General features: G+C 46.0%; 1 protein-coding gene across 4 annotated transcripts in view; it reads left to right on the forward strand.

Annotated features, from left to right (window-relative positions):
- Positions 1–4,225, forward strand: part of ARFIP1 (ADP ribosylation factor interacting protein 1) — a 99,065-nt gene extending 94,840 nt beyond the window's left edge. For all 4 annotated transcript variants that reach the window (XM_050946567.1, XM_050946568.1, XM_050946570.1 and 1 more), the window contains one exon: positions 2,631–4,225. In XM_050946567.1, coding sequence (XP_050802524.1) covers positions 2,631–2,786 — 156 coding nt within the window. In that variant the 3' untranslated portion in view covers positions 2,787–4,225. The remainder of the gene's footprint in view (positions 1–2,630) is intronic.
- Positions 4,226–13,072: the final 8,847 nt, after the last annotated feature.

A 13,072-nucleotide genomic window follows, 5' to 3' on the forward strand; every position in this document is an offset into this window, starting at 1 on the left:
CCTGAAATTAATTTCTGTTACTCTGAATTTATCAAGGTCTAACTTCATAGAGTGTATTTGACTCCACTATAATTTAGAAATAATCTATAGTATCTTTATAAAGATACTTAAGTTCAGTAAACATGGTTGCCTATTTTTTAAACAAGGATAATATACAGATTTGTGCCACAGAATGATTTTTGGAATTTTCATAACATTTTTGAAAAGATTGAGAGAGATCTTCCACTTACTAATTAATTTAAGTACTTGGATTTATTAGCCCAGATGACCCTCTTTCTAACCTCGGTGCCATAAGTTCCTTACAAATTATCTAAACAAACCATGGTACAGAACACTAAATTTAAACAGAAACCCATCCAGCCCAAATACTCAGCCCAGACAACATCAAACAAGTCTAAATAAGTGGACAATATTGAAGGAGACTAGATGATGGTCTGAAGGGAATCTCAATGGAGAGGTTAGAGTTGGAGCAGTGTTTAATGAAGACCAGACCAAGTAAGTGAGTGGAAGAGTTGATCCAGCATTTTATGAGATTAAGACAGAGATCAAATGAGATTAAGACAGTGAGGCAAGTAGGTCATCACTGAAATCAGAGTGATGTTAGTGGACGAATTATGACGCAAGGAAGAGGAAAATGAAGTCAAATCAGGTGAAGGTGATTGGGAAGAAGTAGACCATAGTTAGATGGCGTGTTCAATAGAGGAGTGAGATGCAGAACTGGGGCATTTGAAGTGACAGGACGGGAGACTCACCCCTTTTGGTTTGTCTGATCTCTTGCAAAGACAGATTGGTGCTGCAGACTTTCACTGGGCAATTCTCCCTTTTGGCATACTTTTTTAAATGAAAGGTTAGAAGTGTGGGTCTGCACAAGATTCCTATGATCCCACACCTGCTTCAGACTTTTGCATAGAAGTGTCTTCAGTTGCTGATAAGCAAAGGAATGGGCTTAAGGACAAACATTCATTTGTTCCTGAATTTCTTCAGTTCTGTGAGGTAAAAGCAAGCTGTCATATTGTGATGAAATTTTCATTTACCTGTTGCATTTTGTCTGGAATCATGTAACAAATGATTGAAAACAAGGATCTTGTGTATTTTAAACTTTGTTGCACAATGTAACGGACAATCCTGGTTCAATTATATGATATAGTGAGGGGGTGATATAAGGAACAATCCTGCATTGGCAGGGAGCTGGGCTGAATTACCTAACAGCACCCTGATGGAAAAAGACCTATAGTTCAATGAAGCAGATTAAATCAGAAAAGTGACTTTTTTGTTTCCTCAAGGGCACATAAACAAGATAGACACTTTAAAAATAAGTTGCTATGTATATTATCTCGGAGGGGACAAATGTGAAGTAAATTTGGCCCACCAGCATTTATAAATTGTACACTGATTTGACATCTTTAATGAATTGTTAGCCTATCTATTCAAATACTTAGTTTGTCTGATTATCATTATGCTGCTTAGTGGATTGCTTGCTGGCACAGTGATTAGTTGCATCTTACCTAGTGAGTAGAGGACTACCTAGTGTTTCAAAAGCAGACCCAAGATGTGAGATCCTGGGCAAAATGCATATATTATGGGGTGAACATTTATTAGGAGAAGAAATAGTTGTAATATATGCTTTAATGATACTATCTGAAACCAGCAGTGTCCATTCAGAAAGGGCTGCTCACTATGCTGCATGACAAATTAAGGGCCCATCTATACTAATCTGTCAGGTTAGGCTGTAACTCTATTCCCTAGAAATGTTTTGCGAACATATTCCTGTTCGCATTCTATATGTTAAACACCCCTATCCATACACGGGTGGTGTTGGATGTAATATGTATGGGTCATAAGTGACCTAGGGGGAGATTTTCAAAGGCACACATGGCAGTTAAGTGCCTAACTGTTGTGTGCCTTTGAAAATCTCCCCCTTAGTGTCAACTCAGTCACTGAAGAAGAACAGTTGTTCTTAAATTACAAGTGAAGCTGAATTTTGTCTTTGCCTATTCCCTATTGTATCAAGTCACAAGTGCTAAACCCATGTCTTCACTATTTATTTTGAGAAAAATTGGCGATTCTCAGGAACTAATAAAGCTTAAAAGGGTTGGCAAGTGAGAATATATATATCATGTATCGCAAAAAGTGTTGCATTGTGGATTGAATTTATTATAATACCTAAATGAGAGAGAGAATTTCAGACATCAGCAAATGTATTTGTCTCCTAATAGAAGAGAATGTAAGTCTCTTACTAATGTTAACAAAGTCTTATGAGCATATCTGTATGCTGCTTTCTGCATGAAAATAAAGTAGAGCTAAATACAAGAACTTGTTCAGACATATTTAGAATAAATGGCTGCAGAGTGTAAACACTTTAAAACAAATTCTCTCTTACATTACCTTAGTTTTCATTGTGACCGGAAAAATCTTGAAGTGGGGAGTTGAATTTCTTTGAATTAATAGACCCTAATGACACTCAGATTGTATCACAAAAGGTTGGATTTTTGCATAAAATGTTAAATATGTATTGAATAACTCTTCTCTGTTAGTTTAGAGTCTGAACAATAAATCTCCTGTTATGTCTAAAGCCTCAAGTGTCAATCAAGTGCCTCTTCATCTTTAACTCCTTCTGTCCTTGTCCACAGGTTAAAGTACTGCACAATCAGCTTGTTCTGTTCCACAATGCCATTGCTGCATACTTCTCTGGGAATCAGAAGCAGCTTGAACAGACACTTAAACAGTTCCACATCAAATTGAAAACTCCTGGAGTAGATGCTCCATCCTGGCTCGAAGAACAGTGATCAAACTAGAAAAGAGGAGCATTGTTTAACCTAGAATCTGTACATCTGATAAAAAATAAGGGGTTGGGATAGAAGGACTGTTGCAGTGATTCTTGCACAAACAGCTTTAATTTTTTCCCTTTTATAATACTGTAATTGAATACGGTTGGAGGGTGGTGTCTTTCTGGTGCCCAAGCATAATTTGTCATTTCAGATTTTGAGTATTCCTTTTGTATGTGAGGGTTGATGGCTATTTCTGTAGTTAAACAAAAAATATAGATTTGCACTGATAAGATGTTTGTAGTTTCTGGTCATTGTGGTGGCTAGTCAAAATATTTCCAAAGGGAAGTTTACATGATTTGTACCAACATCTGATATTTTATATATGAATATATTAAACATCTTTAATGAATCATTTTCATGTAATTGTGTTTTAAAAAGGAGAGTAAAAAGAATATTTTTCAGAGTAATAATATAAGGCCTTCATGCAGTACCTGCACAGAGGCAACAACTGTAATAGATGGCTGATTGACTCATGGAATTGCAGCAAATACCTTTTTAAAAGGTAGGTCTTTATCTGTCAATTGTATATTTAAAAACAAAAATTCTAAAGAAGTGAGAATCACTGTCAGTCTGAGGCTTCTAAGCACACATTTTAGCTTTGCACCAAGTGGCTAGCTGGGTGAAGCCAACCACTTGCCATACTAAATCCATTTTTAAATGTTACTTTCTGCATGAAACAAATACCATACTAGCCTTAAATCACAGGTATGTGCCTTTTCATGAGATACGTCTTTCGACCAGTGTGTATAATCCACAAGAGAGCCTTTTTTGTCTCTGTTCCCACAAGGGAAAGAATACTACATAATGCTATATTTCTTTCTACACTTTAGACTAAGATAAAACTTCAGTTAAGATTGATGGATTGATGTGATGTTTGTTTGAGAGAAAAATAGGGCCAGTATGATTAACTGTGGAGCATACTTCAGTAGCAGGGATAATGTGGCTGATATTTGTATGTTTCATTTCTCCATCAGTAGTGTAATCCTTATTTAAATGTAACTATATATGTTAATTTTATCATAGGCATTTTAAATTCAGTATATGTGAGAGTCCTGATTTGCACATGTTCCATTGCTTTGTGTTCTGTTAAGTAAAATGAAGTACTTAAGGACTATTACTTGCTTACAACTACGTGGATGATATGATTTATGTACTATATGTTCAAGTGTCTTTCAGCTGATGTTTCTTAAAAGTTTGTTTTCACAAACTTACTTAACACAATAATGTAACTATAAATCAAACATATTTACGTCATTCCTCATTAGATTCATAGTCTGACAGAGCCTTCTTTATTTTTGTATTCTGTCAGAATTTCTCTTGTAATCATTCCTTTTACATTTCCCCAGAATGTACCTCCATTGTGAATTTTTTATTCCTATTAAAGGTGTTTGCTGCAATATCTTTTTCCTTGTCGATAACTATAAATAGAATTCTGCTGTAATTCTCTGCAGTGAAAGCTCTGAGAACCACCAGGTGAACACGACACTTCAGTTTCAGTAAATGAGCACTGGGAGCATGGTAAGTTTTATAATTTACTACAGGGTGAGTTGGCATTATACGCAAGTTAAAATCCAGTGCAAACATATCTACTTGTGAGTAAATGTCAGTGATTGTATGTTGAAGCCGCTTAAAAATGTGAGCTGAATTCTATTATTAAGGATGAATGCACATCACTTCTGTTGTCTTGGATTCCATGTTCATAATTACTGTTTTGCAGGGCTTCAGTCGTGCCAGAATACTCCAGAATGCCATCCCAGCATGTTAGCATAGGCACTGACTCTGTGGGTGCTCTGGGGATGGAGCACCCACAGGGAAAATTTAGTGGGTGCTCTGCACCCACCGGCAGCCAAGCTTTGGATTTTTGCAAGTGCGTGTGTGTGTGACTGTGCAGGTGAAGTGGCTTTTGCAAATAGCCATATGACTGCACAGGAGACTCATTGAGGGCAGAGACACAGCAGAGACATGAAGGTGGTAGACTCCTACGCTGGTACTTGAATGCCAGCTGTCAGAGCAGTAAAGGAAAAATAATTCTTCTAAAATACACATCCGAGTATATCTTCCCCGTCTAAATTGGATCTTTAAGGGTGAAACTTGTGCTATGTCAGGCTAAACCTGGCCTGGGAGGAGATAACTGGGCAGAAATGGTGAATGCGAACTCAGTTTAAATTCCTGTTCTTTATCTTGCCCCCCAAGGCACGACCGTAAACTGCTAGTGTTGCTGTTAGACCTGCTTGGATGTTGAATTGCTGGATAAGACATTCCAAATATTACATAAGTATTAATTTTACTTTCTTCCTCCACTCCCTTTACTCGTTCTATATACTACTCATGGAATGGGTCAGGAAGCTGATGTATTGTATTCAAAACTAATGTTTCCAGTCCAACCAATTCTAATACTTCTGGTAAGAGCGTTTCCTACAGGTGTATCTTGCTGATTGTTTTCTTAATACTTGCATTTGGCAGTCTATACTCTTATTTATCCTGGTGTTCAGATACTAGAGTTATAGGAGCTAATAAGTGCCTGTACAGATGCTGTACACCTTTGTGGCCATGTCTACACTACAAAATTGTCGACCTAATTTATGTCAGCATAGTCACCACAGTTATTAAATTGCTTGTACACGACCTCACCAGGAGCGCTTGTATTAATTGTATTGTCTGTCAATGTGGGGTATTGTGGGACGGCTCCTGAAAGCCAGGAACAGTTGGCATGAGCAATTCAGTGTTTAAGGTGACACGGCGTCAACCTAATTACATTGACCATGACTATGCTGCTTGGGGAGAGGGTGTCACTACATGGGTGTACAAGAGGCACTTACGTCCACAGGAGCTAAAGTTAAGCAGACTCCTCCACAGCTAGTTCAATGCAAGGCAGCTTAGGTCTATTTAACTGTGTGGTGTTTTTAGCTTGACACAAGTATTCTAAAATCGGAATAGTTTCTTAGGTTGGTTTGAAATTTGGTGTGCCTCATGGTGCGGGGGAGGAGGGAGGAGACAAAGGCTATTGTTAATTATCTATATTAGTGGTAATTTAACTGTAGGGTTTCCAAGTTACAGCCCCCTCAAAGAAACTACTGCCTTGTACTTAAACTGGAGAGGTGCTAGTGACTGGATGAACGATAGACCTAGGTGAGATTGATGGTTATGAACTCACTTTTCTATTAACGTAACTCAGGATATGTTAATCGCAGGTCGTTCTCTAGGACAAAAGGAGTTTTGGACTGAAGGTTTGCCTACAGGGCAATTTAGGCCATACCTGCACTACCATTTAAGTCTGCAAAACTTGTGTGAAAAACACACCCACCCACCCCCCGAGCAACATAAGTGTCATCAGTATAAGTGGTAGTGTGCACAGCACTGTTAGGGTTGCCAACCCTCCAGGATTGGTCTGGAGCAGGCCTACACAACATATGGCCCGCGGGCCGCATGCGGCCCACAGAGGCTCACTGTGCGGCCCACAGCGGGATTCAAAAGGCTCTGAGCTGCCCGCAGCGGCAGGGAGCCCAGAGCTCTTTAAATTCCAGCCGCGGCCAGGATTCAAAAGGCTCTGGGCTGCCCGCAGTGGCGGGGAGCTCAGAGCTCTTTAAATCCCAGCTGCGGCAGGGATTCAAAAGGCTCTGGGCTGCCCACAGCCGCGAGGAGCCCGGAGTCCTTTAAATCCCAGCCGTGGCCACGATTCAAAGGGCTCTGGGCTGCTCGCAGCGGCAGGGAGCTCAGAGCTCTTTAAATCCCACCCACGGCCGGGATTCAAAAGGCTCTGGGCTGCCTGCAGCGGTGGGGAGCCCAGAGCCCTTTAAATCTCAGCCGCGGCCAGGATTCAAAAGGCTCTGGGCTGCCCGCAGCAGTGGGGAGCCCAGAGCCATTTAAATTTCAGCTGCGGCCGGGATTCATTGGGCTCTGGGCTGCCCACAGTGACGGGGATCCCAGAGCTCTTTAGATCTCAGCCGCGGCCCGGATTCAAAAGGCTCTGAGCTGCCCGCAGTGACGGGGAGCTCAGAGCTCTTTAAATCTCAGCTGCGGCTGGGATTCAAAAGGCTCTGGGCTGCCCGCAGCCGCAGAGAGCCCAGACCCCTTTAAATCTCAGCCGCCAGGGCTGGCTTTAGGCCAATTCAACCAATTCCCCTGAATCAGCCTGCCCCTAAGAGGGTCACATGCTCAAGCCCCAGTACGGTGTACCGGCAAAAGCCAGTGCGCTGTAGTGGGGTGGCCCAGCTTCCCCAGGGGCAATTTAAAAGGCCTGTGGCTCCCAGGCCTTTTAAATTGCCACCAGAGCACCATTGCTGGAGCCCTGGGGTAGGGCTCTGGGTCTCTGGGGGCTAGTTAAAAAGTCCGGGGTTCCCGTCGCTTCTACCGCCCCGGCCCTTTAAATAGCCACCGGAGCCCCACCACTTCCCCAGGGTTCCCGTGGCTATTTAAAGGGCTGGGGCGGTAGAAGGAGGGGAGCCCTGGGCCCTTTAAATACCCCCAGAGCCCTGGGGTAGCGGGGGGCTCTGGGCGCTATTTAAAGGGCCGGGGCTCCAGCTGCCTTTGCCACCCCGGTCCTTAAATAGTCGCTGAAGCCACACCGCTTCCCCAGGGCTCCCTCGGCTATTTATAGGGCTGGGGCAGTAGAAGCAGGGGAGCCGTGAGCTCTTTAAATAGCCCCCAGAGCCCTGGGGTAGCGAGCGGGGGGGTCTCTAGATGCCTTTGCTGCCCTGGTCCTTTAACTAGCCCCTGGAGCCTCACAACTTCCCCAGGGCTCCTGCAGCTATTTACAGGGCTGGGGCAGTGGAAGCAGGGGAGCCCCAGGCCCTTTAAATAGCTCCTGGGCCATGGGCTGCTACTCCTATCCTGGTGGCGGAGGTAGGAGGAGGGGGCACTCACCATACAGGATGGGCTGTACCCCTTGTACCTGCACCAGTTGCTTGCAGCCAACCCCTGCCACACCTCCTGCCCTGCCTGCACCAGTTCCTGTCTGTAGCCAGCCCTGCACCCGCTGCCCACAGCCAGCCCATCTCCAGCCAGCCCCTCACCCCCTGCCTTGCCTTCAGCCCTGCACCAACCCTTGTCTCCAGCCAGCCTTGCACTCCCTTCCCTGTCTCCAGCCAACGCCTGCCACACCCCCCTGCCTGAAGCCAGCCAGTCCTGCACTCCTTTGTCTCCAGCCCTACCAACCCATGCCGCATCCCCCCTGTGGCCCTGCCTGAAGCCAGCCAGCCCATCGCACACGCCGTCTCCAGCCTGCCCCACACCCCTTGCCCAGCCTGCAGCCAGACCCTACCTCCAGCCGCTCCCCCCCCCACCTCCAGCCAGCCCCATGTCCACTGGTGCCCTGTAGTTCCCAGGGAAGTAACCCTGCACACCTGCTTCAATGAGGTGGGCAGGGAGCAGCTGGGACCCACACGTGCACCCTAGCACACCCTCAGGGAGTGGCGGAGCTCATTTCTAGTTCAGACACATCTTTTTAAAAAAGAACTTTAGGTAGGGTTAACATACATCTGTACTTTCCCGGACATGTCAGGCTTTTTGGATCTTAAATCGCCATCCAGGAGAAAAATATAGACATATGGTAACCCTATTGGTACAAAAAATACATACTGTGGCAGAACTTTTTATAGGGAACCGGTTGCTAACAAATGAAAGGCTTTTTTTTTTTACATTTTTTTTTCTTTCAGTCATCCCTGCCGGGGCCCTGCCGAAAATGTTCGAATTGGGCCCCTCAGTTCCTAAAGCCGGCCCTGCCAGCTGCGGACGGGATTCAAAGGCTCTGGGCTCCCCACAGCCGGGGGAGCCCAGAGCCCTTTAAATCTCAGCTGTGGCCAGGATTCAAAGGGCTCTCAGCTGCCCACAGAGATTCTTGGCCGTGGCTGAGATTTAAAGGGCTCAGGGCTCCCCCCGCCACGGGCAGCCCAAAGCCCTTTGAATCCCAGCGACGGCTCCAGCGGATGCACTGGGGCTGGGATTTAAAAAGGGCTCGGGCTCCCCTCAGCAGCAGGAGCTCTGGGCCCTTTAAATCCCTGCCCTGCCCCACAAAGCTCCGGGTTCCTGCAGCCGCCAGAGCCCCGGGCCCTTTAATTTGACCCTGAGGGCTTCCAGCCAGCTCTTCAGCTGGGAGCCCCTGGTTGATCTAAAATCAAGTATCACCTCCCCACCTCCAACCTTCCTTTTTGGCCCACAGCTGTTTTGGTGGGGCAGCACTGGGAAAGGAGGGTTTGTTTCTGCAGGGCTGGGCTGTGCTGGGGCGGAGTGTTTCTGCTGGGCTGGGTCGGGGGGGGGTGTTTCCGTGGGGCGGGGGGGGGTTCGGCCCTCAGCTGTTTTCTTTGGAGTAATGTGGCCCTCGTCGCTTTACGAGTTGTGCAGGCCTGGTCGGGAGTCTCCCACAATTGGCATTGATCTCCTGGTGACCAGCAGGAGAGCTTTTCCTGCCAACATAGCTACTCTGCTGCTCATTGGAGATGGTTTAATTATGTTGATGAGAGAGCTCTCCCATCGGCACAGAGCAGCTGCATGAGAGATCAGTACAGCTGTGCCACTGTAAGGTCTCTAGTGTAGACATAGCCTAAATACCTGTGGCTGGCTGATGCCAGCTGACTTGGGCTCTGGTTAACGGGTTGTTCAATTGAAGTGTAAATGTTTGGGCTCAAGCTAGAGCCCAAGCTCTAGCACTCTGCAAGGGAGGAGGGTCCGAGAGCTCAGGTTGCAGCTGGAATGTCTACGCCATAGTTAACCAGCCCCTTAGCTAGAGCCCTGTGAGCCCAAGTCAGCTGGTATGGGCCCACCATGGGTGTCTAATTGCAGAGTAGACATATTCTGAAGGGCCTGAGGTTGCTTCAATTTGTGAGTCATGGGTAGCAATTTTATTTTAGGGGGAAGATAGTCTTTCAGGAGGGAGGGATAACTAGACATGTGAATACTTCCTGAGAGGGATATTAGGAAAAGAGGAATGTGGGGCTGCAGTGATGGGAAGGGTTTTTTGAGGAGGGGAGAGAGGTTGGGGACTTAAGGTTGGGGGAGTAGAGGTGGGATTCTGCGATAAGGGGAATGTTTTGGTGAGTGGCAGGATAACTGGGGAAAAATAGGGGCAGGGGCACCTGTCAGCCCCACATTCTCCCCTTGTCAGTGTGTGCCCAGATCTGGGGACTCTTGGCTATCCTGGGAGGTCCATGACCATCTGTAGGAGTTGGACTCCCTCCCCAAGTCCATATGTAAGCAGGGTTGGGAGGAAGAGGGGAAATCCTTCTGCGAGGGTCTGAGACACCCTCCCCCCCCCACACACACACTCTCTGTGAACCAGGATCTAGAGAAGTCCTGCCTCTTTGGGTGGGGAGCTGAGAAAGGGCATACTTCATGCATATCTCAGGCTCTAAAGCACTCTAAAGGGGGATGGGAACACCTACTGGGATGAATGGAGTAATTCACACATCTCAGAGCTATTGTTTCAGTTTGTATTCATCTCCATGTGGTGGTCTTATTCAGTTGTAAAGTCTCCTCACTCTTCTGCTGGAATCCCTGATGTTTTAAAACTCCATCATTTGTGACAGTCTAAGCTGTTACCTCACACGTGTGTAATTCAAACTCTACAACTGACTGGAGAGGAGGTTCAGAATGAGCTCTTTCTAAATGTCCAGCAGAGTCCAACCACTTCACTACTATCAGCCCCATTTATTATAGAAGAAATAAACAAGACCTTCATGACCCAGAAAAGCTGCTGCCAAGATAGCATCTATCCCATGTTCCTTTAGAATTTAGGGCTAAAGGGATGAGCATCAGTGACAGACCTAATCATTACTGTACATCAGGGGTTGGCAATCTCTGGCACGCGGCTCCCTGGTGGGTCGGATCAGTTTGTTTACCTGCTGTCAGCAGGTTCAGCTGATCGCGGCTCCCACTGGCTGTGATTCACTGTCCCAGGCCAATGGGGGTGGCAGGAAGCCATGGCCAGCACATCCCTCAGCCCACACCGCTTCCCACAGCCCCCGTTGGCCTGGGACAGCGAACCGCAGCCAGTGGGAAGGAACCACAGTCGGCAGAACCTGCCGACACGGCAGGTAAACCAATTGGCCCATCCTCCAGGATGCTTACCCTGGCGAGCCATGTGCCGGAGGTTGCCGACCCCTGCTGTACATTCTGCAGGGAAGATCCCCGAAGCTTGCAGGAGATGATGAGGGAACAGGAATGGAGGGAACGAGTTCTATGGGAACTCTTTGTGTACCTAACGCTAGACAGGAGAAACAATAGTGTTTAATTTTTTTTTGCCCTTTACTTGGCATCCCTCTTTGAAAGTGTGCAGTGGATGGGAGTGAGGGTGAGCTTGGGGAGAAGGAGGGAATGAGGCCGAGTGGATCTCTTGTGTAGCATCATCAACTCAAGATAAACATGTCTGAAGCTGTAACATCCTCCTCATAACAAAGTTTAGTCATAAACTGAAATCCCACCCTAAAAAACCCAAAGATTTAATCATGTGGCAGTAGTAATAAAAGTGATGGGAACTCTTACAGGGCTGTGGTTCAATGCCCTGATCCTATTCTGCTCTTTCTCCAAGTTCTGTCTCTCCAAGCTGGTCACTGGGTCCATCCCCAAACCAATCCTCAGAAAATGGGACCCAAATGCTAATCCATCCAGCTGGGTTGTTGCATGATATGCTCTTGGGACAGAGAGTTCCCTGTGGTTCTATTCACTTCTTTCTCCGGCCTCACAGTGAGACCCTCTGCTTGCAGGAGGATGTCAAGTGAGATGGAAGTCTCCATACTAGGGGCTCTGACAAGCTCCCTGTCAAGTTCCTCATGCGGGGGGAGAGGGTGCTAGGCATGTCACCAGACCTACTGTTTTTGGCCTTGCCCTTGCAATATGGGGCCTTCAGATGTTTCAGCCGTTCCCTGCACTGCACTGCTCTGCTATTGAATTGATGCCTGCTCTGCCAGCCTCTATGAGATTCTTATAAATGTGCATATATGTCATGTGCTCTTGCTAAAGTCATGCTCTTGGTATGTATACTCACCCCAGCTGTTAGCTAGCATTCTGGTGCTTCTCCAGCTGCCTGGCAAGGTGCTGGGAGGGACAAAATTCAAAGGGCCAGTTGGGACTGATTTGAGCAAGTTGTAGAAGTGGAGCCATCCACGCACAAAAGAAGGGTTAAACTTTGAGCAAGAGTATAGAAATAGTAGGTAGCTTCTGGTCCACAGAGAAAAAGTGGGAGGAAAGTGAGGAGACTGAAAGGCCAGAAGAGAGAGAGGTACAGGAGTTTGGGGGAGTTATGGTGTGGAGGACTATGTAGACTTGAGGGCAGGTCAGCAGGCAGAAAGTGGGTGGCTAAAGTGGCTGGTCACAGGTGAGTGCATATTCTTACCCCATGCTCCAGGCAAGCATGCTAGCTGGGTTTCAGTATGCCGCTGAACACACACCTATAGGCACTGAGTGTGGATGATGGGAGTGAAGTCTCTCTTTCCAACTGTGAATTGCTGTTTCTACAAATCTCTGCTTGGGGGGCTTGTGCTGAGATCCCCACTGTGGATGCCCACACTACACTGCCACTGCTATGTTTGGAGGGAGTCCTATGGATGGACATACTGAACAAGAGGGAACATGCAGTGTCATTTCACCAGTACAAGTTACAACAAACAATCCAATTTTTATCATTTGAACATCTGCCTCACCCCCCCCTCTAATCCTTACCAAATGTGGTTATCAAAATGATTTCGTCGTTCATTGCTCTGAGTAGATTCTTCCCCTCTTTAATGTCCTTCATTTGCTGCTGTAGTGAGTTCAAGCTTCTTTTTCTGACCTTCAAAGCCCATTCCCACTTTGCACCCCACTTTATCTTCTCTTGTCTTATTGCAACAACCTTTGATCTGTCCATGGTGCTATCCTCATCTTCCACCTCTCTCCCATCAAGCTGTCTGCTTCTCCCACAACCACTCACACCTTTTGCCATGCCACCCTTTCCACACTGAACACTTTTGTTGTGCAGATCTTGTAACAATTACCTTCTTCTCTTTAGTCCTTGAAGCTCTCTTCTGTTGTGAGGCTGACATGAAATGAACCAAATTATAAAGGCTGGTTGTGGAGTAGTTAATACAAATAATATTTAAACAGGAATAAATGACAAAAGAACATTGATTCTGTCTTATACCTCTCCCTGCTCATTTGTCACTTATCTCTTCACAGTAGCCTGGATAATTTTTTAGAATTACTGGAGAATTTTGAAATTTTAAACCAGTGGTACATGCATGGGCTCATGCATAAAATTGCTATCAGTGGTGTACGGC

The sequence above is a fragment of the Gopherus flavomarginatus genome, chromosome 3 (genome assembly GCF_025201925.1).
Source record: "Gopherus flavomarginatus isolate rGopFla2 chromosome 3, rGopFla2.mat.asm, whole genome shotgun sequence".
NCBI lineage: Eukaryota > Metazoa > Chordata > Testudines > Testudinidae > Gopherus > Gopherus flavomarginatus.